The 25,349-nt window shown below is 44.5% G+C and overlaps 1 protein-coding gene across 1 annotated transcript in view; it reads right to left on the bottom strand.

The window, feature by feature from the left end:
* LOC144368566 (KN motif and ankyrin repeat domain-containing protein 4-like) overlaps positions 1–25,349 on the bottom strand; it is an 85,133-nt gene that overhangs the window by 27,933 nt on the left and 31,851 nt on the right. Inside the window, 1 exon segment of the mRNA XM_078027762.1 lies at positions 19,160–19,379. Within this exon segment, the coding sequence (XP_077883888.1) occupies positions 19,160–19,379 (220 nt within the window).

Genomic DNA, 25,349 nt, shown 5'->3' with positions numbered 1-25,349 from the left:
GCATTCCAAGAAAAGATTAAACAAGGAGGAGACTAAGTCAAGTGTGATTTCAAAAGGAGCATCTTGCAGAGGACTGTTATTATTCTGTGCTGCTAGGAGTTGAACCTATGACCTTGTGCATGCTGGAAAAGTACTCTGCCCCTGAGTAATACCCCCAGCCCTCTCAGAGAACTGGAAGAAGGATAAAACCAGGGACCAGCTGGGAGACTGCTGATGTGGTCAAGGTCAGAGAAACTAAAGGTAATGGAGGGAAAGGGACAAGATGAAAAAAGGTACAAATGATGGTGCTACCTGGGGCACACTGGGGCTTGATTTTCCCTGAGGATGATGACAGATTAGGGCTGAGCTCTTCCCATGTGCCTGCCTGATACCTGCTTCTTCTGGCTAATGCCACATGTGGGCCAGGTGGCTCTCTGTGCTTAGGGAAGTATAGTTGCCTCCAAAAAATGAGACAAAGCCAACTAGACATATGAAGACTGAACTCGTGAACATGGACACAACAGAGCCTGCCAGCCATCATTACTGAGCAGAGCCACAGGCCTGTGGGCAACTATATCACAAGCATAGCATGGTAGGGAACAGGATTGTGTTGCTGCTGATCTACACCATGCTTCCTATTGGGTTTTAGAACTTCTGTAGCAGGTATCTGGCCTCCAGATAGAAAAGGAGAAAACACTCTTCTAGCATTTCCCCCAAACTCCCTATCACTTCCCATTCACTCACATAGTTTTTCTTATACCAATTACATCTCCCTTCCACCCCAAAGCAGCAGGCTGCTTCAGTAAATGAGAGCAATGATTCCAATTACACTCAGCTATATTCTTAAGTCCTTTGATTCACTCAAAAGCCTCCTGGAGTACAAGGACAGGACAAATCAGAGAGGAGACATTTGTCTCAAGTTAAGTGGAAAACAGATTTATGACCCAGAAAGCAAAGACCTCTCCTAAAGGAGAGTCTGCATTATTTACCCTTATTGCCTCTGTTCAGTAGAAATGCACTGATTTGCCCAGAGGCCTCTGGGAGCAGGTTCAGAACACAAATGCAATAATAGCATCAAGTAAGAAACAGCAGGTTCAGAGGCAGAATCTTCCACAGGGAGGCAAGGGGAACCAAAGGAGTCAGAGAGTAAGCAGTTATCATGGATGAGAGGTTTAATAGGCACTTTCTTAAACCCATCCTCATGTGCATGCATGCGTGTGTATGCATGTACGTGTGCGCGCACTCACACACACAGAGTGTCACTCATGATCCATCACGCTGCCCTGGCTGCCACATGCCACTCTTCAGCTCTTTTCTTTTTCCCAGTGCAGGCAGAATGTTGGATCTCCATGATGGAGCTTGAGCTGATAGGCAGGAAGACCCAGCCTCACCACATGCTCCACTCCTGTTAATTCTACCTGGTGACAGGTATGCAGGAGCTCACAATTCCAGGCATGGGGCCAGGACAAGAATTAATTAGGAGAACTGTCTGTACTCAAAATGACAATTGGATCAGATAAGCCAAGCACAGCTAGCTGGCTGGATTTGAATTCTAGTTGTCTCCTACCTGTGAGGCTCTAGGCAAATTTTTTCTTTTCTCTATGCCTCAATTTCTCCATATATAAAGAGAAGATAATAATTCTTAGAATTGTCGCACTATTAAGGCTCATGGCACAGAGTAGGTACTCAATGAGCATCCTAAAGGTGGTGGAGTGGCAGGGCGGGGGGCTTGGCTCTGAACAGGTGGGGGAGGAATTTGCTAAAGGTTCTCTCCCTAACTCTGTGAGGACTACAGCCTCAGGAGGGAATGAGAGCCCAAGAAAATAATTCTGGAGAAAAAGGAAAAATGAGTTTTGGCAAAAGAAAAATGTAAGATACAGGAGGCTCGAAGCTACCAGGAACTGTCTTTTTCTGAAAATAAAGCCAAGCCTCAGAGTCACACACAGGCAGAGGAAGAGGGCTGGGAAGGGACAAGGTAAAGAGGGAGTGCCACAGAATCATCTGGAGGGACAAAAGAAAGTTCAGCAGGTGTCTAAACCAATTAGAGGCACTGAAAGTGAGAAAGAAACATTCAAAAGTCTGTCATCAGTGTCTGGAGGAAATGGGAAAAACAGAAACAGGAGAGAAAAATGGCTAAAAATAAAGCCAGAAAGAACGGGAATTAAGTCAGCCTCTTCAAAAGGCCAAGGCAGCCAGGGAGGCTTTCCTGCTTGGCCTTCACTCTGAGACGCTGTGCTTGCAGGGAGGGGCGCCTCTTGGGAGCTGCTGTGGGTAATCTGTGGAGATGGGTGATGCTGAGGATGCAGAGCAGGGAACAATGAGGCCAGGTGGCAGGACGACAGGCCCCAGGCACTAAGGTATTAGCTGGTGCTCTGTGGGAACCACTTCCAGTGATGCACTGCAAAGACAGCTCTCTGGGGAGAAAGGTAGGCCCTTGAAATATATGGCAATGCATCTGGAAAAAGGCAAGAGGCAGGGCTGCAGCTGATGTCTGCTCCCTAGGTCCTGGGCCAAAAAGGGCCATGTGATGCATTGGGGATTCCAGGCTTTCCTATTTCTAACACTGGGTGATCTGGAAAAAGAATTTCATCCAAAGTCAGAAGATCAGGGTCTAGACTATGACCTTCAGCAAGTTTCTTGGGAGGGGAAGAGGGAAATATTTATCAAGACATCCACTGTGCTTGATAGTTGTTATTCAACAACTTTACATGCATTATCACATTCAGTTCTTTACCAATCCTAGGAAATAATATTCATACTTGTTTATAGAGGGGGTATGATAGACAGTTTTCAGAAATAGCCACAATATTACCCCAGCCTTGGTACCCAACAACTACCCTGACCACAGGGTGGGACTGTGACTGGCATTGTCCATGAGGGCAATGGCAAATGTGGCATACGCAGAGATGAGCATTGGTTGTACATTGAGATTTGTCTCTTCTTGTTGTGTTTGAACATTTCTGCCACCATGTGTGAATGGGCCCCAGCTAGCTTCCTGGATGATGAGCAACAGTTGAGTAAGTCGGCCAACACCAACCATCACTGACAGCCCAGGTGACATTCTCAACCATCAGACGTGTGAATGAGGCCATTCCAAACTGTCCAACCCAGCCAAGCTACCCAGAACACCATGTGAATGCACCTAGGCAGCTCAGATCAGGATAACAAGCCTGCCAACCCAAAGAATCTTCTGACAAATAATAACTGGCTTTAAATCACAAAAATTTTAGTGGTTTAGTAAGTGGCAAAGCTATCTTACCTACAAGGGGACTGAGGCTCAGAGACATTAAATGACTTGTAGAGTCACAAAGCTGTGAATGGAGACACTTTCGCCACATGCCTCTTGACTTCAAATTCCTCATCTATAAAACAAAGGTAATGAAGGAGGGTACCCTGCTCCCTTCCTGATGCTTGAATGAGATGAGAAGATGCTCTGAAAATTACACAGGTCCAATATTTTGTATTTTATGATTTCATTTTCATTCTCTATTCTTCTGTAGTTCACACCTGAAATACATGATCTGGGCTTCCCTACACTGCCTGTTTAGGGAATGTCTCCTACAGGCCTCTCATAGGCTATTTCCAGGATTTATGGTAACTATCCCATTCCAACCCAAGTGTCCCTTTAAACAAGGGAATAGTAAGCCTCCTGCCTTCCATCTGTCTTCTCCATCTTAGGGAATGTGACTGTCTGCCTCTCAGGCACTCTTCATTCGCTCAGTCTGAAAGAAAGAAGGGTAGAGGGTGGAGAGTTCCTTCAAATTTAAGAGCTGAGAAGGGGCTGTGGCTGTGGTTCAGTGGTAGAGCACATGCCTGGCATGTGTGAGGCACTGGGTTAGATTCTGAGCACCATGTATAAATAAATAAAGATCTATCAACAACTAAAAAAATAAAAATAAAAGAGTTGAGGAAACACAGCATCAAAGAAAATAACACCCATCTCTGCCTTTCTCCCAGAGTTCATAGACCCCTGAGGAAGGAAAGAAAGAGCCTGAGCACATTTGTAGAGCCCAGTTCTGGTGTGTCTTTGTGGATTGTGAGTGATGGTTGACAGTGAAGGAGCACTTGGTCCAACCCCCTAGTATGGGAGATAAGGAAACTGAGGCTGAGGAGAAAAGGGTCTGCCCAAGGTCTCTCACGCTATTAAAGAAGGAGCTGAAACCAGACCCAAGACTTCTCACAACCAGCACAGTGCTCATTCCATAAAATCAACAGCTGACATTTACCTACCCATAACCTGGTAAGAGACTTCCAATGCATTTTGTGAAAAGGTTAGAATAAGAATACCTGTCAATGACCTGCAACACCCCAATCAAATACAAGACAAAGATGAGATAATTGTAAGTACTGACAAGGGGCTGACACATATGGTGATTTCTTACTGTGGGCAGAACAGAGGAAGTTCAACCCAGGTGGTCAGAAGACATCAGTATTTATCCAAGTAGAACATTGTCCTGGCTGAATTAGTGTCCCTTGAGGTTTGGCCATAAATTCTCCCAGAAGTTTTAATCCATTCCCAGGACTGGACTCTTAAAATGGTAAACAACCTTGCTCCTGCCCCCATTACAATAAATCACCCAGGAAATTGTCTTTTTATGATTATAACTCCATACACATCAAATAATGAAATTTCTGTGATACCACAGCAGTGAAAGCAGGACTGTTTTAGGAATTCCAAATTGCTTAATAACAACATCCAGATCAGAAATGTGAGCTACTGATGAGGGAAGGGCTGGCGGAACTGAGAGGAAGAGAGATCCATGAAGAGGGTGGAAAACAGGGAACCAATAAGTAACCAGAGAAGAAAAATATCAGGCCTGTCAAGTAAGAGAGAAATGCTGTTATAGTTTGGATGTGAGGGTCCCCCAAAAGCTCATGTGTGAGACAACATAAGAAGGTTCAGCAGAAAAATGGTTGGTTTAGGAAAGGCTTAAGCCAATCAGTGAATCAATCCCCTAATGCGGATTAACCATGGTAACTGGAGGCAGATGGGGTGTGGCTGTAGGAGATGGGTCACTAGGACATGCCTTGGGGATACATATTTTGTTTCTGAATAGTGAAGATCTCTCTCTCTCTCTCTCTCTCTCTCTCTCTCTCTCTCTCTCTCTCTCTCTCTCTCTCTCTCTCTCTCTCTCCCTCTCTCCCCCTCTCTCCCCCTCTCTCCCTCTCTCTCCCTCTCCCCCTCCCCCTCCCTCTCCCTCTCCCCTTCCCCCCCTCAGTGCTGGGGATTAGATCCAGGCCTCATACATGTAGGCAGATACTCTACCACTGATCTATACCCTTCAGACCTGCTGATGGGATTACTAGCTGCTGATGCGATCCTCCAGTGTTTACCAAGCTTGATGGAAATTTACATTCCTTGGGCTTAAAACTCTTATAAAACAAGTGTAAAACAGACAGACTCAACACTGAACCACAAAGGAAGCTATGAGGCAATGAAATCAAAAGCATTAATATAATCTTATCCATGATGCTGTCTTTGCTGGAATTTAGTACCTGCTCACAGTGTGATTATTCCTAACCACTGCAGAACAGGCTCTTTTGAATTTTGCATACCTTTTTGAAACCAGAGTTTGGTAGGGATTTCTCTCTTGAAACCAATAGAAACCTTCCTTTCCCCAGTATCAACAAAAGCTGCTGGTATTGGCAGTGCTGAGACAATGACCTAGATGGTGCTGACAGCAAGCTCCTTTTTACACCTCTCTAAGGTGAAACACAATTCAGTTGTCCCTGAGAACATGTGGAATCAATCTATTGAAACATTTTGAGCTTTGCTAGCAAATTGTTGAGAAATTAACATGCAATTACCTGATGCCAAACTCCTAAGTCCCCTAGCAAAAATGTGCTAGGTCCCTTAAGGTGAAGGGGGTTGGGGTCTGCTCAACAAATCCTCTTCTTTATTCCTACACTCTATCCCCAGGCCTAGAGCCTTATAAGTGGAGGCCTCTGGGTTGGGCACAGTGGTGCATGCTTGTAATCCCAGCAGCTAAGAGGCTGAGGCAGGAGGATTTTGAGCTCAAAGCCAGCCTCAGCAGTTTAGAGAGGCCCTAAGTAATTCAGTGAGACCCTATTTCTAAAGGAAATATTTTAAAAAGGGCTGGGGATATGGCTCAGTGGTTATGCCTCTCTGGGTTCCACCCCCCAGTATAAAAAAATAAAAAAAGTGAAGGCCTCTGTGTTCAGAGCACAGCCTAGGTGCACCAGGGGCAGAAGACTAATGAATTCTAATTGTAATCTGTTTGTAATCTAATTCCAAATTTGGGTATGGCTGCCCTACAGTAGGTCTCTTCAGACTAAGACTGTGCTGGAAAGAAAGGCAAGTGTTACACTCTGTTATTCTAGAATTTGTGTTCTAATTCAGGAAATTTGAATTTTAAAAGGTGTATATGTTCAAGAGACAGTTAAAGCAAGTTTCAAAATTAAGTCCAGGCAAGGGGTGAGGCCAGGGGCACTCCAGCCCTGAGCTACATCTCTAGCCCCTTATATTTGGGGACAAGGTCTCCCTAAATTGTCCAGGCTGGGTTCTGACTTGCAATCCTCCTGCCTCAACCTCCGCCAAGTAGTTGGCATTGCAGGTTTGTGCTACAAGGCAAGAGAGATTTCTAAAGACACTAAGCAATTTCTCCCATCTTTCATTCCATGTCCCCCCGAAACACTCTGGACTAGCAATTCTGAGTGAACTATGTCCTTCCCTCTACCTGTTCTCCTTGGGTCCCACATTTGCAAAGCCCTTCTTCCTATCCTCATCTGGGAATTCTTTCCACTTCTCAGCTGTTGCCTCCACCAGGAAGTTGTCTCCGGGCCCCCAAGTTTAAGATAAAACAGCCCTTTTCATTCTCTTTAAAACCAGTTACCTTGGCCAGGCATGGCAGCCCATGTCTGTAATCAGAGTGGCTCTGAGACTGGAGACTGGAGTATCGTGAGTTCAAAGCCAGCCTCAGCAAAAGTGAGGCTGTAAGCAACTCAGTGAGACCCTCTCATTAAATAAATACAAAATAGGCATGGGGATGTGGCTCAGTGGCTGAGTACCCCTGAGTTCAATTCCTGGTACTCCCCCCCCAAAAAAAAAATTAGCTACACTGTAGAGTCACACTGATGAGGTGGGAAGATTGACAGTCTCTTAGGGACAGCAGAAAACTGGATGGAGCTTTTTCAGTTTTCTTGACAAGCAATAAAAAAAAGTTGATCTTTGAAATTAGAAAATCCAAACTCTTTCCTGTATTCCCAATCTGATTTCTCTACATTCCACATGGAAAAAAAACAACAACTAAATATATAAGGTGTTTTAGAGAGAGCTCAGCTCACCATATATGCAAATTATTCCATACTGAGTGATGTTTGTATTCATGTACAAAATATAAGGGATGACCCTGAGTTGGATTTAACAAGAAATACACAAGTGTTGGGCACAGTGGTGCATCTGTGTAATCCCAGAGATGCAGGAGGCTGAGGCAGGAAGATAGCAAGTTAGAGGCCAGCCTCAGCAAATTAGAGAGGCCCTAAGCAACTTAGAGAGATGTGTGTCAAGATAAAAAATAAAAACGGGCTGGGGATGTAGCTCAGTGGTATAGGCCCACTGGGTTCAATCCCAGTACCACCAAAATGATGAAAATTTTAAAAAGGAAAAAAAAATGAGGGCTGGGATTGTGAGTCAGTGGCAGAGTGGGTTCAATCCTCAGCACCACATAAAAATAAATAAATAAGTAAACAAATGTATCGTGTCCATCTACAACTAAAAAAATATTAAAAGAAAAAAAAAGAAAGCAAGAAGCAGGATACCATGGGAGTGGCCCTGAACCACTTGAGGAAGGAAATAAGAAGATGTTTTCTGTATCTGTCAGTGTCACTACCTTTTCCCACACACCTTGCTTTACTGAGCTCTGGATGAATAACAGAATAACCTAAAGGGACAAGGAGGAATGGGATCTGCCTCAACAAATGGAATGGATTGAGGCCTGCACAACCCCTGCTATTGGGAATTCATATTCAGGGAATGCTGTAGGAGTGGGTTATGGTGCCTTGACACCCAAGGATCCCAAAGGGGATGTTACATTGTGTAGGCGGGCGTTGGGGCTATGGAGGGAACCCCCACAGTATGTGGCTAAAGTGTGTGCCTCATTGGCCCAGGACATGCTTGCAGAGTCACCTCTTCCTTCTATGATCCTTTGTTTATCTGAATATCTTCAATATATTTCAATATATTTTTCAGATTGCACTAATAGATTTCTTTTCCAGGCATAGGGTCTCTCATTTGGTACGTAGATTGTGGTCAAATGGCAATGGACTTCTCTGCCACGCGACCAGCACAGGCTTCATGAAAGAAGGTTTGGTTCATAAGAAATTGCTAGTGAGTTTTAAATTAAGGAGACAGACTCTCATTACCTTTAATATCAGCTCCGAGATGGCTTCTCCTAGCTCCCACCTTCAGCCATCTAATGCAGTGGCGAGGTTTACAGAAGAGACTAGTGAGAGAGGGAGAGCATGCCAGGGAGTGAGCTTTTATTGGGGAACAAAAAATTCCAGGGAAATTCCCATCCAATGAAGGTTAAGGGGGGCAGCATCCCAAGGTCAAGGACGATGATTGGGTCTTCAGGTCAGTGGCTAGGCACACCTCTGCATGGACAAGCCCTCGGACCTGGGATAGGGTGGGGAAGGCTTTTAACACAGCTGTATCTAAGCTTCTGTCACCCAGCCAGGGAGGTAACTCAAATCACCTGCAAGGATGGCCTCCCACAGACTTCTTAAGTATGTTGTAATTCTTGCTGGAGAGGTTTCTCAAGCGACTTTTGTAGTACAGGGGAGTGCAATCCTCCAAACCAAGCAAGAAGAAAAAGGAGAACAATTAAAAAAAATATATCTCCTGCATTAAGCTGTTTCTGTTTTAAGATTATATGGTCAGTAAGTAATGACAGAGGGTTTGGTTTGGTTGGTTGGTTTCCTGTTCTTGGGGGTTAACCTCAGGGGTGCTCTACCACGGAACTGACATCTCCGGTCCTTTTTATTTTGAGGCAGGATCTCACTAAGTATTTGAGGCTGGCCTCAAACTTGCCATCCTTCTGAGTGTCCAGTCTCTGGGATTCAGGCCTGCACTGCCACACCTGGCTAGTAAGGACAGTTTTGCAGCCACCTACTAATTATAATTTTCATTCAGTCCTTGCCAAGAGTGACTTGGAAAAATTTCTAGAACAATGTTCAATAATATTTGTAATGTCAGGCATCATCTTACACCTGATATTATCAGAAATGCTGCATTTTAGCATTAAACTCATCCTGCCTTGGATTTAGAGAACTATTTCCTGTGGGCTCGACACCGCCATCTGTTGATCTTCAAGGGTATCACACTCACCAGAGATGGCCTTTTGGAATTCATAAGGATAATTTATCATTTAAAATAGTTTGTTATTTAATAATATGTTGTTGAGAACAGAATGTGTTTAGTCAAAATTCATGTGTTGAAGCTGTAATATGGTCATATTTGGAGGCTGGGTTTGGGAGGTAATTAGGTTTAGATCAGGTCATGAGTGTGGACCCTCATGATGTGATTAGAGTCCTTAGATAGAAGAGGAAGAGAGGACTCACTGAAGAGAGCCCAGGGGAGCCCGAGGTGGGAAGGCAGCTGTGTGTGTGCAGGGCAGATGTGAGTGCCCCACGCCCAGCTTCTTTTTTTTTTTACTTTAAAATGTTTTCATATCTAATTACAAGTAAAATTGGTCTGTAGTTGTCTTTATTAAGTTCCCAGAGGAGTGGCATGTTGATTTTGTAAAATGCTTTCAGATAGTTCCTTTATTGCTGTATTGTTTTGAATAGTTTAAAATGCAGCAAAATATCTATTATTTGAATATTTAGAGAGTTGCCTGTAAAATTACATCAGACTAGGGTTTTTGAGGAGAATTTTAACATTTTCTTTCATATTCTTTAGGCTTTATATTTTTTTCTATACTAATTTTATTAATACATGTGTTTATAGAAGATCTTGCGTGCATGGGCTTTCAAATTTATTAAAATAATACATAACAGTCTCAAGTCTATTTATATTAACTCTACATATGATGAAATTTTCCCTTTATTATTTCTAATTTTGTGTTTTTGCTCTCTCCTTTTTCTTCTTCCTCCCTTTCTTTCTTAGGCTAGTTACCAATCCCCATCTTGTTCAGTGATCCAGATTTTATATTTACAAATTAAATTTTCATAATTTCTTAATCATTAACCTCTGAGCTATAACACTATTGCATTCTTTCTTCTACTCTTGGGGGGATTTATTTCTTTATTTAATTTGAGGTGCCAGGGATTGATGGAACAAGAGGGACTTAACCCCTGAAGCATATCTCCAGCCCTCTAAAAAAAATTTTGAAACAGGCTGTTGCTAAATTGCTTAGGGTCTCACTCAGTTGTTGAGACTGGCCTCCAGTGGTAATCCTCTTGCCTAAGCCTCTGGAGTTGCTGGGATTACAGGCATTTACCACCAAGTGTGATTCATAATTTATTGTAGTTTTTTTATTTGTTTGGTACTGGGGATAGAACTCAGAGGCACTTGAGCTACATCTCCAGTCCTTTTTAATATATTATTTAGAGACAGAGTTGCGGAAGTCCTCCCTAAATTGTTGAGGTTGACCTTGAACTCATGATCCTTGGTCCTCAGAGTCCTGAGCCTCTGGTATTACAGATGTGCACCACCTCACCAGGCTGTCTTTGTTTGTTTGTTTGTTTATTTATTCTTCAAATAGGTGAGTTGTTTGTTTTTTTTTTTTCATTTTGGTGGGGCAGGGGGAAAATTGTTTTGGGTTTTTGTTTTTCCACTTTTGCTTTTTTCTAGTGCAGTTCATGACTTTCTCTGGGGTAGCAGCTATGGGCTCAACTACGCCATCTGTTGACCTTCTGGGACAGCATGCCCACTGGAGATGACCTTTTAAAACATGACTACTTTTCAAGTTATTTTGGAACCTATGTTCAAAAGACTAGAGAATCCTGAGCAAGATGGGAATATGCAGATATTGGGCATGGAGACATCAAGGAGGCAGAAGACACCACACAGGAAATTCCTAGAGGAGGGGAAAATGAGTCTCACAGTCTAGCAGGAGGGTGTGAGAACAGCTTTTTTTTTTTTTTTATTGATTGTTCAAAACATTACAGAGCTCAAGACATATCATCTTTCATACATTCGACTCAATTGGGTTTTGAACGCCCCAAATACATAATACAGACTCACTTCTGTTACATGCTCACATTTTTACATAATGGCATATTAGTGACTGTTGTATTCTGCTACCTTTCCTATCCCCTACTATCCCCCCTCCCCTCCCCTCCCCTCCCATCTTCCCTCTCTACCTCCTCTGCTGTTGTTCAATTCTCTCCCCTTTTTTTCCCCCCACCCCCTTGCCCCTCATAACCTCTTATAATTTTGTGTATCACTGAAGGTCTCCTACCATTTCCATATGTTTTCCCTTCTCTCTTCCTTTCTCTCCCCCCATTTGTCTTAGTTTACTGTTAGTCTTTTCCTCATGCTCTTCCTTCCTGTTCTATTCTTAGTGGCTCTCTTTATATCAAAGAAGACATTTGACATTTGTTTTTTAGGGCTTGGCTAGCTTCACTTAGCATAATCTGCTCTAATGCCATCCATTTCCCTGCAAATTCTATGATTTTGTCGTTTCTTAGTGCTGCATAATACTCCATTGTGTATAGCTGCCACAATTTTTTTATCCACTCATCTATTGAAGGGCATCTAGGTTGGTTCCACAGTCTAGCTATTGTGAATTGTGCTGCTATAATCATTGATGTGGCCGTATCCGTATAGTGTGCTCTTTTAAGGTCCTCAGGGAATAGTCCAAGAAGGGCAATAGCTGGGTCAAATGGTGGATCCATTCCCAGCTTTCCCAGGAATCTCCATACTGCTTTCCAAATTGGCCTCACCATTATGCAGTCCCACCAGCAGTGAACAAGTGTGCCCTTTTCCCCACATCCTCGCCAACACTTATTGTTGTTTGACTTCATAATGGCTGCCAATCTTACAGGAGTGAAATGGTATCTTAGGGTGGTTTTGATTTGCATTTCTCTGATTGCCAGAGATGGTGAGCATTTTCTCATGTGCTTGTGGATTGATTGTATGTCCTCCTCTGAGAAGTGTCTGTTCAGGTCCTTGGCCCATTTGTTGATTGGATTATTTGTTATCTTATTGTTTAATTTTTTGAGAGAACAGCTTCTTATATTGTATTTAGAACAAATGCTAGCAGGGTACCATGGCACATGCCTGTAGTCCCAGCACACTGGAGGCTGAGGCAGGAGGATCACAAATTCAAAGTCAATCATCAATCTCAGCAATTTAGCAACCCCTGAGCAACTGAGGGAGACCCTGTCTCAAAATAAAAATTGAAAAGGGATGGGGATGTGGAGCTGAGGATATAACTCAGTTGGTAGAGTACTCACCTTGCATGCACAAGGCCCTGGGTTCAATCCCCAGCACCACCAACAAAAAAAAAAAAAAAGGAGGGCCGGAGATATGATTAAGTGCTCCTGGGTTCAATTCCTGGTACATGAAATAAATAAATAAATAATAAAGAACAAATGCTGCCATGCATAATTGCACAACCTTTAATCCTAGCAACCTGGGAGTCTGAGGCAGGAGAATTGCACATTTCAGGACAGCCTGGGCAACTTAGCAACAACCCATCTCAAAATTAAAAATAAAATGGACTGGGAACTTAGTTCATTCATGAAGCACCCCTTTCAATCTCTACTACCACATATGTAAAATAAAAAAAATGCTTCCCCTCAATATGTGTGGCTGACCAACACTTTCATCAATACCATTTTAAGAGTTTTCTTGGTCAGCCATGTCAAATTACCACACACAGTGTGGCTTAAAGCCACACAATTTACTCTCATAGTTCTAGGTCTTTGTCTCCACCAGCTTCTGGCTACAGGTTTCCCCTGCATTGTGGGTGCTTCATTCCAATTCTGCTTCTATCCTCAGATGGCCTCCAAGTGTCTCTCCTCTGAAAGTCTTTTATATAAATTTGTCATTGACTTAACTTCATCTGGATAATCTAGGGTCATTCATTCTGAGATCCTTTATTATATCTGCAAAGACCCTTTTTCAAATGAGATCACCTTCACCGTGAATGTGAAATAAGATGTGGACACATCTTTTTAAAGGCCACCATTCAATTCACTGTACCAGTAAAAATGAATTAATAGGGAAATAAAATGGAAATCAGACACCAGAGAAGCACACAGATTGTAGGCCTTTGGCACTGAGACCTTAACCTGAGGGATCTGACTCAACTCCAGGTAGATGGGCACCATTGGTATCTCCTAGAGAATTGCTTGGTGGGTGGGGAATGATTTCTACAATCAGAGTGTTCTATGTTGATTGTGTAGGTTTTGAATAGGATCTTGGGAGAGGAAATACTGGAGGAGGAATTGGTTTCAGAGGGTCCCCTGTGTTGAGCTCTTGATGTTGGTTTGGGACATGCTGCATTTGACTTTCCCATGAGCTAGTCAGAGGGAAGGGTCCACATGGAAGTGAGGCTGAACAGGGGTGGTGTGGTAAATTCATGGCCTTTCATCCAGGTGTGAATGTTAATCTCTGTCAATCCTAGTTCCAGCACGCATTGGCCGTGTGGCTTTGAGCCCTATAGGGTAACAGGGAGAATTAATACGGGGAAACAGCATTGGGTGGGGCTTTTCATATACCTTGGAATTGGTGAGAGCCCTCAATCTGAGGACCTAGCACAAAACTGGCCCATGCTTTGGAGAGCCAACTGACACTTTTCTGGACTTCCTATGAAGGTGAGTGCCATCCCCATGGACCTCCCTCCCTTCTCCCTGGCCTACCTTCAGGATCCTGGAGGCATTCAAGGAGACTGGAGTGATTTTAGAGGCGGGGGTGGGTAATGGGGATTGAACCAGGTGCTATACCACTGAGCTACATCCTCAGTCCTTTTTTACATTCTTTATTTTGAGACAGGACCTTGTGAGACTGACCATGAATCACTATCCTCCTGACTCAGCCTCCTGCATCACTGGGATAAAGGTATACACCACTGCCCTGGCCAGGGCTGAAGTGATTCTGATGCTATGAGTCTCACAGGGTATGTGGTGCTGCCCAGTCACCCCTCTATCCAACAAGACAGTGGACTTCCCTGGATCAGAGGCCCAGGAACTGTCTCCATGCCTTCCCCAAGCATGGAAGTGGGATGGGGGCCAAAGGTAGAGACAGAGACGATGTCAGGGACCTCCTGGAACACCAGCTGGGCTCCCTGGGGCTCCAGATCCATCTCTCTCCAGGATGAGGGTGGTGGTAAAGAAACTAAACTGCAGTGTAGAGAATATCTTCCTTAGGGCCAATTGAGGAAATGTGGGGTTCAAACATCGGTGCTCTTGGCAGAGGCCCTTTCCTTTCTAGAAATGCTGAGCATATGGGCATACCAACATCTCAACAGTTCCAGTCTTAAACACTCTCCTTCTTTATCCTCTCTGTCCAGTGGCCGCCCAGCAGGACCTGCAGGTCAGTAACTGACTTAATGTTGGGTCCCTGAAGCAGCTTTGTTCTTTCAGCAGTGTTCACCCCCTGCTGTCAGGCGCTCCTTCCCGAGCCTGGGTCACTGAGAAGGGAGCAAGAAGTGCTCTGGTGCATGAGTGTGGGGTGTAGTCTCCAAGCCTGATCAGCTGGCTTCAAATCCCAGACCTGCTCTTTACTAGGCAGGTGGCCTCAGATGAGTTACTCAACCTCTCTGTGCTTGAGTTTCTTCATGTAGAAAACAGAAATAATATCAGTACTTATAAGGTTATTGTGAGAAGTACATGGCTGTGTATGAAGTCATTAGAATCAATGCCTGGGCAGTTCTAAGTACAGTTGCCCTAGGTGTTGGAGGGGTCTTGGTTCTAAGAATCCCTGAGGAAACCAAGATCTGTGGATGCTCAAGTGTCTAATATAAAATGGCAGGGTTGGCACCTCACTGTTTATAGCAGCTCAATTCACAAGAGCTAAACTGTGGAACCAGCCTAGATGCCCTTCAGTAGATGAATGGATAAAGAAATTGTGGTATATATACACAATGGAATATTGTGTGGCTTTAAAGAATGAAATTATGGCATTTACAGGTAAATGGATGGAAATAGAGAATACCATGTGGAATGAAATAAGCCAATCATAAAGAAACAAAGGTCAAATATTTTCTCTAAGTGGATGCTGTTTCACAATGGGCAGGGGGCAAGGGAAGAAGAGAGGAACTATGGATCGAGCAGAGGGGAGGGAGGAGAGGGGGAGAGGAGGGTGAGTGGAGGGGGATGGTAGAATGATATGGACATTATTACCCCTCTGTATGGGCATGAATGCCCAAATTGTATAACTCTACATCATTTACAACCAGAGAAATGAAAAGTTGTGTTTGTGTAAAAAAAATGAATAAATTAATAAAAATTTGTTTTTTAAAAAATGTCAGGTCTGGGATGTACCTCGGTAGTGGTACACCATTTGTCTTACATGTTTGAAGCCCTGGGATCAACCCCCAACACCAGAAAAGAAAGACAAATGAACAAAGGCATAGTATTTGCATATAACCCCCACATATACCCTCCTGAGCACTTTCTTAATTTATTTATTTTGAAGTGCTGGAGATTGAACCTCTCATATACTTTGTATTTATTTATCCATTTTTTGTCACCAAGGATTGAACCCAGGGGCTCTTAACCACTAAGAGATACAGGATCTTGTTAGTTGCTTGAGTTGCTTAGTGCATCGCTGAGCTGCTTAGGCTGACTTTGAACTCATGATCTTCTTGTCTCAGCCTCCTAGGCCTCTGGGATTACAGGCATGTGCCACCGCACCAGGCTCCCATATATTTTAAATTGTCTCTACATTACTTATACCTAATGCAATATAAATGCTATGTAAGTAGTTATTTTACTGTATTGTGGAGGGACTCATGAGAAGATAAAAAGCCTATGTGTTTAGTACACATGAAATATGTTTTTCTAAACATGTGTCAATTCACAGTTGGTTGAATGCACAGATGTGAAGCCCTCAGATGTGAAGGGGTGGAGGACCCAGGGAAGTCAAGCTGCTAAGCACTTGGCCAGGTCTAGGAGAAGGGAAAGTTCTCTGCAGAGCTCTGCCCTGAGCCAAGCATTGTGCTGAGTGCTCTAGCTAATTAAATGCTTGCAAGAACAGAGGAGGAACTGCCATCCCAGTTTTTACAACAAGAGTCTGAATGGTCAAGTGGCCCAACTGGGATCTAACCCCTGAGACATCTGAGTAGACACAAGGCCTAGGTTGGCATCCGCAGGCTACATACCCAGAGGGGACATGAGAAAGACACTCACCTAGGGCAAGGGAGTTATGCATTGGAGCCTTCATGGAGCAAGGTTGCCCTGGTCACATCAGGAAGTAGTCTCTCACCACTGCTCTGCACTGAGCATCTGCTCCAGTCTTTCCATCTGAAGAGTTCGTTTTGGTCCTCAGCCCACATGGCTGACCCTGGCAACAGTAGCTTCTGAGATCCACATGTTACAACCTGGACACCAGAAGGGGGCTGAAGCCCTCTTCTAAATCCCAGCTCCTAAGTTTCTGATTGGCACAGGTAGTGTGTGGTACCTGTCGTTTGGGGGCCAGAGGCCAAGTTAGTTCTCTTGCAGGAACATGGCAGCTTACTGGTGCAGTCCTGGGATGAGGAGGGTCTAGAAAGGGAGGTTTCCAGGCCAGGGGAACTTGGTAGGTAGTCCAGGAGGCAGCTAGTCCATAAGCTTATTCTTTGCTCTTGATCTGATCCCCACTCCTAGTTCCTTCTTGCTCCTACCTTCGATTTGTCTTGACCTCTACTCACGCAAATTCAGCTTCTGCCCTCATGTCTCTTGCACTCTGTGGTTGCACTCTCTGACAATAATCCACCAATACTGCCTGAAACTCTTCATATTTTTGTATTTGAAATGCTCAGATAATTCAATGGCTTTGCACAAATTTCCACACCAGGTCATTTTAAACTCACTGATTGGTTTAAGGACTGGCTGCCTTAGGGTTCCCAGTTTGTATTTAGGCATCTGCCAGGTGACCTCTTTCTACAGGTCTCTGGACCGAGCGCTTCCACATTGAGCATGAACAGGGGCCGGTACCAGGAGGAGACATCCACTGTACCTAGCTTTGCCATGATGCTCCTTCCAAAAGGCTTCCTAAGCTTTTCTATGCTGAAGTCCACTTATGGTATAACATTAGACCCTTGAGATGGCCACAGGGTTCTGAGGACATTTATCCAGCTCAACAGAATTCCAAATGTACTGTCTTAAACAAGTTAGAGTATTATTCCTTGCTCAAATATCAAATAGGGAATGAGTAGTCCAGAGCAGATTGGATGGGTACGAGGCTGCTTCTGACTCTCTGTTCCATCATCCCTCAGGTATGGGCCTCATGTTCATGGACCAAACTCTTTGGTTACCACATTCCAGCCAGTGAGAGGGGGAAAATGCATCCCCTTCACTTTAAATTCGGGAGCCAGAGTTTACCTCCATTGCTTTGTTAAGAGCTCATTAGCCAGAACTTAGTTGCTTGGCCACACCAAACTCAAAGGTGGCTTGGGAAATGGTGTCTGTTCCCTGGGTGGTTAGGTGTGTAGCTAAAATTTGGGAGTTGTCTTACTAAGGAGGAAAAGAACCTAGATATGGTGGACAATGGTACCACGATTCTCCTGTCACCCATTTCTGATACCTCTCCACCATTCAGTATGTCACCCCATCTTGGCATGCCCCAGTTCCTGATTCCTTTCCTACAGGGCTCTGTCTTCATCCCCACCCAAATTGCTCTATACCCAGTGTCTCATAAGAAACTTCCATCTTATCCCTTTGCTTCCATTCTCCCTCTGTGATCATCAGAAGAAGCAAATCTGATCAAATGGCCCCACTATTCAGAAATTTTTCATTGGCTCCCACTGCCCAAAGCAATTTGCTTCCCCCCCCCCCCCCACCGTACTGGGCTTAAGCTCAAAGCTACTGTACCTCCAAGCTACACCTCCTGTAGTTTCTGATGATTGGTCTCCAAACATTGGGGTTCACTTATTCAATTGTTGATTCATTTGCTGATATGCAGTAGGCTCTCTGAAAGGTGCAGAAGATTCACCTGTGATCTAGAGACATATCGCTTCCATGGGACAAAAACCAGGATGATGGAAGTGCTGGATGTTGGGCTCAGGAGTTCAAGGGAGATGGGTTCCACCAGCTGTATGGTCTTGGGTACTTTACCCCATGCACCTTACCTTTTGGGACCTCAGTTTCCTTTAGCAAATTGGCAGCAGCCATATATCAACCTCAGAAGGTCATCGTGGGGTTTAAATGATTTGGGCATAGGTTAGTTTTAGTTGTCGTCCTCGTAGTCATCGTCAATGTGCTCATCATACTGAGATCTTTATTTAAGAAACCTGGTTCTAAAGGGGCTACTTCACAGGTTGGCTCAGTGCAATGGGCCAGTTTGCAGAGTGGATCAATATCAGAGAGGTATTTCAAGTTTAACTACGAGAGATGACTCTGTAAAGTTTGCTCCTTCATCTAGTTGCTCAGAGCTGTGGATTTCCCAGCTGTCCGGCTCCAAGCACTGTATTGTCTCATTTAAATCTACAACAGCCTTGTGAGGTTGATTTTTTTCTTGCTACCACCATATGGTGTTATAGTTAAAGCTTTTCCTGGGGTTTCATAAACTGACTTCCAGACCACTCACGTATAATCGAATCGAGACTTTATTGAAGCACACTGGTGACGACTGACCAGAACATAAAATCGTTCCCCTAATCAACCCCTACAATTTCAAGGCACTCTGTGTAAGCTTGAAAACCAGAAAAGGGTTGTTTGGGGGTTTAGCCAATGCAAGCAATCCAGGTTACAGAAGCAGGAAAGTGCAGTCAAGTGTGAAGCCTAACCAATCATAGTTAGCCCAATCACCCCAGTTAGAGAAACAGAGGCCTGTTACCCTAGTTACAGAAACAATGCCCCATTAGGTACTTCCATGCTCTTAAAAGTTTCTATAGCAAAAGGAGAAGAACAGCTTATCCCAGTCATGACCCTTGTACTTAGCATGGTTGTTTTACAGAATGGAGTCACAAAACGAATTGGAGACACTTTTGCTTTTACTATCACAGTGGTTCCTTGGATTCTGCTGGCCATCGAGATACTTTTCAGGACCAGAAGTTAAACACTAACCTACTTGTTAACAGCCCATAAGTCTCATCAGTCAGGCTGCTGTCCCAGGGAGAGTGGGCCAGTAGCAGGCGCACCAGGTCGGCATTGCCAAGGTGACAGGCCAGCATGAGAGCCCACAATCCATCGTGGTCCTGCAGGTTGACCTCTGCCTGGCAGCTCAGTAGCACTTGGACCATGTCCTCCCGGTCGTGGGTGACCCCCAGCATCTGGGCAGTATGGCCTCCCTGCAATCAAGGCAATGGGGATATGGTGAGGCTGCTGCAGGTGCTGGGGTGCTCAGCAGGGACTCCTCAAGAAAGTGACCATTCCTTCCAATGTGGCTTTCCTTCTCTGTCTGGCAGAATTCTCCTTCCCCAGGGTGCTAGTCAGGAACTCCATCTGCTCTAAAGGCTTTCCAACCAGCCACCACCACACAGGTGGGATACATCACACTGGGCATTGAAGCTTGTGAATCTCTCCTGTTCTCAAGGACTGTACAGTTGTTGGCAGGGACTGTCATCTTTGTCTCTGTTTCCACAGGACCTAGCACCCAGCACTGATACATGTGGAGCCATGGGGGAGATGAAGGTTGAGTGCTTCAGCGGCCTGCCTTCCTATCACCGCCCTGGCCCAGCCTTCCCCAGGAAGCCTTGGTCTGCTCCACGCCTCTGGCCTTTTTAGATTAATGATACCCAGAAGCCTTTGTTTCAGGGAGATCTCAGGTCCCTGTGGCTTTTCTAATCTGTAGCTGTTGACATCCCTGTGATCACGGGTGGACACAGCAAGAGAATCAGAAATCGAGTCCCATCTCCAGCTCTGCCAGCCACCAACCTGGGACCCTGGCTGCCTCCCTGCCTTCCCTGTATCCTAACTTTGTTTACCAATGAAAGGCCTTTCTGAGTGTATCTCACAGGACTTTTGTGGGAATCACATAAGATAAAGGATGTAAATAGAGTAACGTGTCGTGGTAATTTTTCTGATTAAAAATGAACAATATCTTATTTCCCTTAGATTTTCTTGTACATACTATTTAAAAATTTCTTATTTGTTCTTTTTAGTTTCTCATGACACTAGAGCATATTTTGACATATTATACATATAAGGAGTGTGCCTTTCCATTCTTGTGGTTGTACATGACGGGGAGTTACACTGGTTGTGTATTCATATGTGAAGGAAGGAAAGTTATGTCGGATTCATTTTACTCTTTCCTGTTCCCATCTTCCTTGTATATACTATTTAGTCCTCTTACAAGAATTTATTATATATATGTATTTTAATATTTTATTTTTTAGATATTGGTGGACACAATATCTTTATTTTATTTCTATGGGGTGTTGAGGGTTGAACTCAGTGCCTCACGCATGCTAGGTGAGCGCTCTACCACTGAGCCACAACCCCAGCCTGAATTGATTATATTTTGTCCCTGTGGTTCTCCTGCATTCCGGGCAGGTCAGCTCTTTCTCTCTGATAGGATACTGGGCTTTGTAAGATGGCAAGAATCAGGCAAAGACTGTGTTTTCCTTCCTTTCAGATTTCTTGTGGCTCTGTATGCCATGTCTAAAAAGTGCTGAGGATGTGTTTGCTGCTGTGCTGGCTGATTACAACTCCAATCTGCAATCCCTGTGCATTCTGCTGCCCTGTTCAGCACCCTAGGGCTTTGAAAAAAGAAAGGGGCTTGGAATCAGAAAAATCCAGGCTCTGCCACTTAGGACCACATGAATGTGTGTAAGATATCCTCCACATCTCTCCCTGATCTGGGAAGACAGGAATGACCAGCATTCTTGGTCTGGTGGACTTGTGGTGGGAATGGGGTCCTCAGCAAGCCCTGGGCATGTGTTACCTGTCAGGGCCTTCATGCAGGTTGGAGATGGTGTATGGCAATTGCCCAGTTTGTGGTGTGCATTACTACATGTCCTGGTCCCCCACTTCTCTGAAACCCAGACACATCTTTCCAGAGAAGCCTGTGTACATTTTTGGTGTGTTTTACTCAGCCCCAAGGTAATTGTTGTTCACTGGATGAACCCAACTGTGAGTCTCCATCCAGACCCCTCTCCCCAACTGTTTTTTAATTCAAATGGCATTTGCAGCTTGCCCTCCCGTCTGCCCCTCTGCTTGACTCTGGGTCCCTTCTTCCCTCACGGTCTTTGTGGTCTAGATCAATACACTCCACACACAATTCAGTGGTCATTTACAGAGTCCTACTGGTCGCCAGGCTCTGCACTGACCATAGAGATACAAAGACAAAAAAGTAGCTTATTCCTATGAGACTCTCCACTTCATTCCATTTTACATGGCCTCTCCACCTGTCCTCATATTCAGAGGTTCCATAGTAGCCACAGGGGACAGCTACAGCTATGAATTCCCATCCCTTGTTGGGGGAGCTGGGGCAACTCCCTTTCTCTCCTAGAGCACAGGTGTTTCCTCTGTAAAAAGAATAGCTTGGCCTTGATCACTGCTAAGCATCCCTCTTGCAAGAGGCCAGGTTAGAGAAAAAAATCACATTTATGGGAAGAATATTATTTAAAATGAAAATAGCTATAGGGAGTCTTGTGGAATAGGAGTTGTAAGTGAGTGAAAATACTTTGAAAACCAGAAAGTGATCTACAAATATCTGTGTGTGGCTATTAGGAGGATGGCTATTGGATGGACGAAGTGTCCAAAGTGGCTTTGCCATCAGGTTAGATCACTGTCTGCAGTTGCGTTGGGGGAGTGTGGAACAGTGGAGCTGAGTATATTGTCGGGAGTCAGTTTTCCATGGGGTTTCTTACCTTTCTGCATATCTAGACTCAGCTATTATCTGCTTATTCTCTTTTTTCTTTTTCCTTTTCTGTTACTAGGGATTGAACCCATGAGCTCAGGAGCATTCTGCCACTGAGCTACATCCCCAATCCTTTTCCTTATTTTATTTTGAGACTCTCATTAAGTTATCCAGGCTGGCCTCAGATTGTCATCCCCCTGCCTCACTCAGTCTCCTGAGTTTCTGGGATGACAGGCATGTGCACCCAGTTTAGGGTGTTTGTATAGCAAACAGCCCTGGAACATAGAGGTGGTATCTTCTCCTAAAACAGGGTCAGACTGTCCTACTGCCCATTACAAGAGATAAAAGGCTGAGGCAGGATGATCTCAAATTTGAGCTCAGCCTCCTAAACTTCACAGGACCCTGTCTCAAAATAAAAAAGAAAAAAGGGCTGGAGAGGGGCTGGGGTTGTGGCTCAGTGGTAGAGCACTTGCCTTGCACATGTGGGGCATTGGGTTTAATCCTCAGCATCACATAAATAAATAAAATAAAGATTGTGTGCATCTAAAACTAAAATTGAAAAAAAGAAGAAAGGTCTGGTATGTGGCTTAGTGGTTAAGCACCCCTGAGTCAATGCCTGGTACAAAAAAAAAAAAAAAGATGAAATCCGAGGTACTTCACAGTCCTTGACAGTTATGCCATCATCTATGCTTACTCCAAACGACAGGAAAGGGGCTGGGGTTGTGCTCAGTGGTAGAGTGCTGGCCTAGTGTGTGTAAGACCCTGGGTTCAATCCTTAGCACAACATAAAGATAAATAAATAAAACAAAGCTATTGTGCCCAGTACAACTAAAAAAGCAAGTGACATTTCCAGGGGTCCTCACTGTTCTATGCAGAATATTGTCCAACTCAAACCCTACTAGGAAAGAGCACATCTCTCCCTGTGTTCTCAAGAAGAGGATTCCAGGCCCCAAGACTCTGATTGTCTTGAATACCTTTGCTATTCACAAGATCTCTCTTGTGTGAACCTCAAACAACTTCTACCTAATCACTCTATGAAAAGTTCAGAACACTGATTTTGGGTCACTTGACACATTTATCAGAATTGCTTGGGGTAACAGACAGGCTGCTTGAGAAGAGCATAGGGTTCCTGACATTGCAGGTCATGGGCTCAGAGAGCATTATAATGAAGCTGGAGGCTGGCACCATGGCCCAGGCCTGTAAACCCTGTAGCTCAGGAGGCTGAGTCAGGAGGATGCAGTTTGAAGCCAGTTTCAGCAATTTAGCTAAGCCCTAAGCAACTGTGTGAGACCCTGTCTCTAAATAAAACACAAAAAAGGGCTGGGGATGTGGCTCAGTGCTTAAGCAACCTGGGTTCAATCTCTGGTAATAAGAAGGAGGAGGAGGAGGAAGAAATGAGAAGAAGAAATTCTCCACAAATTTAGGTGTTTATGTTCAACAAGAAGGAGAGGAATTCTCCAAATATTTTAAGTGTTTAGTTTCTTGTTAGAATCCATGAGCCTTAAGCTGCTCTTTCTTGACAACACCAACCTCTGAGAGACACTGGAAAATGGTTTTGTATTTGTTTTTGTTTTTGTTTTTGTTTTGTTTGGTCACCTTAAAGCTGAATAACCTAGCAGATTTGGTTTCTATTTGCCCTAATCACCTGCAATGCCCTTCCTGCTGTGGGTTGCTGGATTCCAATAAGAAAGTCATCCTCAGTCCCTGCCTGGAGTAAGTCAGAACCCTTAGTTGCATCAGCAATGGTGTGGAAAGATTGGAGGTTCTGGAGAGTGGACATGGGATACTCCTGTGAGGCCAGCGAGAGGATAAAACTGCTTCCAGGTCCCCCTGGATCACCATGTCTGGAAGCTCCTGTGTCCACAAGACCCAGAGAAAAGAGAGCATCTCTCAGCAGGATCCAGCTGCCCCCTCAGCTGGAACGCAGGGAGACACTGGGAGGCCACATTGTGGTTTTCCAAACATCTCCTTTTCTTATACTATTGTTTTTCAAATGGATGAGGAGGGGGAGAAGAGGAGAGGGAGAAAGAGAAGAAGACTGGGGATGCAGCTTATTGGTAAAGTGCCCCAGGGTTCAATCCCCAATACTAACAATTGAACAGTAATTAAAACTGATCTTTAAAATCCAGAGACTCCTGTGGGGTTTGGTGGGGCATGTCTGTAATCCCTGAGACTCCAGAGGTTGAGACAGGAAAATCACGAGTTCAAAGCCAGTCTCAGCAACAGCCAGGCGCAAAACAGCTCTGTGAGACCCTGCCTTTAAAACACAAAATAGGGCTGGGGACTTGGCTCAGTGGCCAAGTGCCCCTGAGTTCAATCCCCAGTAACACCACCACCACCATACAAAAAAGCAACCCAAAATAGAGACTCAATTCCGGGTTTGGTGGCCCATGCCTGTCCCTTCACATCTTGAGGGGCTGAGGGGGTAGGCTCACAACTTCCAGGCCAGCCTTAGCAACTTAGTGAGGCCATGAGCAAGTTGGCAAAAGTCCCTGTCTCAGAATAAAAGGCCTGGGGATGTATCTCAGTGGTAAAGGGTCCCTGGGTTCAATTCCCAGTGCTTCTCTCTAAAAAAAGTAAAAACACATAGGAGGTACAACACAATTATTTCATGCCTTAAGTAATGCATTTCAGGTTGACCATGTGTCAACTTCAAGGGATACAAAATGGAATAAGACCCATTTCCTGGGCTCAGCTTGCTGAGTCATCTGGAGAGGCAGATGAGGAAATAGTGATTGTAGAAGAGGAAGACAATGCTATTCCTACAAAGAAGCAGGACTAAGGAGCATGGAGCTAGGAAAGCCACCTGCAGAGGCTGCAGAGCAGTAGGAGTTAACCAGGTGGCCAGAGAAGTGATGGGGGTGTGCTTCCACATGGTGTCCCTGGAAAACAGCAGCATTGGAGAAGAGCAGGTTCCACAAACCACCCAAAGTCATATGTGCCTCCAGCATGAGATGTGAGAAGTGGGTCCTCATGAGGAGCCTGCAGTTCACCCCTGCAGCATGACGGGGTCACTGAGGTGTCTTCATGTGGGGAGTTTCAGTCAGATTTGCCCTTTAAAGCAATGAAGGTTTGGCCTTCATAGCATTGTTTTGTAGTTCTTGTTTTGCAATGGTTATTTGTTTATTTATTGATTTTGTTGCTGGGAATTAAACCCAGGGTCTTGGGCACGATAGGCAAGCCTTCTACCACTCTACCAGTGATCTACACCCTCAGCCCTAATGGTATCATTTTTTCCTCAGAGTGTGTTCCATAAACATTTCCCATTAACATCCTGGATAGGGGCAGGTGCACATTTAGACATCAGAATCTCACCTAGCGTGATGGCACCTCCTGTAATTCCAGCAACTCAGGAAGCAAAGGCAGGAGGATTGCAGGTTCAGGCCAGGATCAGAAATTTGTAGGAACCTTGTTTCAAACTAAATAAATTAAAAGCTCAGTGGTAGAGTTCCCCTAA

This window comes from Ictidomys tridecemlineatus, chromosome 11 (genome assembly GCF_052094955.1).
Source record: "Ictidomys tridecemlineatus isolate mIctTri1 chromosome 11, mIctTri1.hap1, whole genome shotgun sequence".
Lineage (NCBI taxonomy): Eukaryota > Metazoa > Chordata > Mammalia > Rodentia > Sciuridae > Ictidomys > Ictidomys tridecemlineatus.
This window is presented reverse-complemented; position numbering and strand designations above follow the sequence as displayed.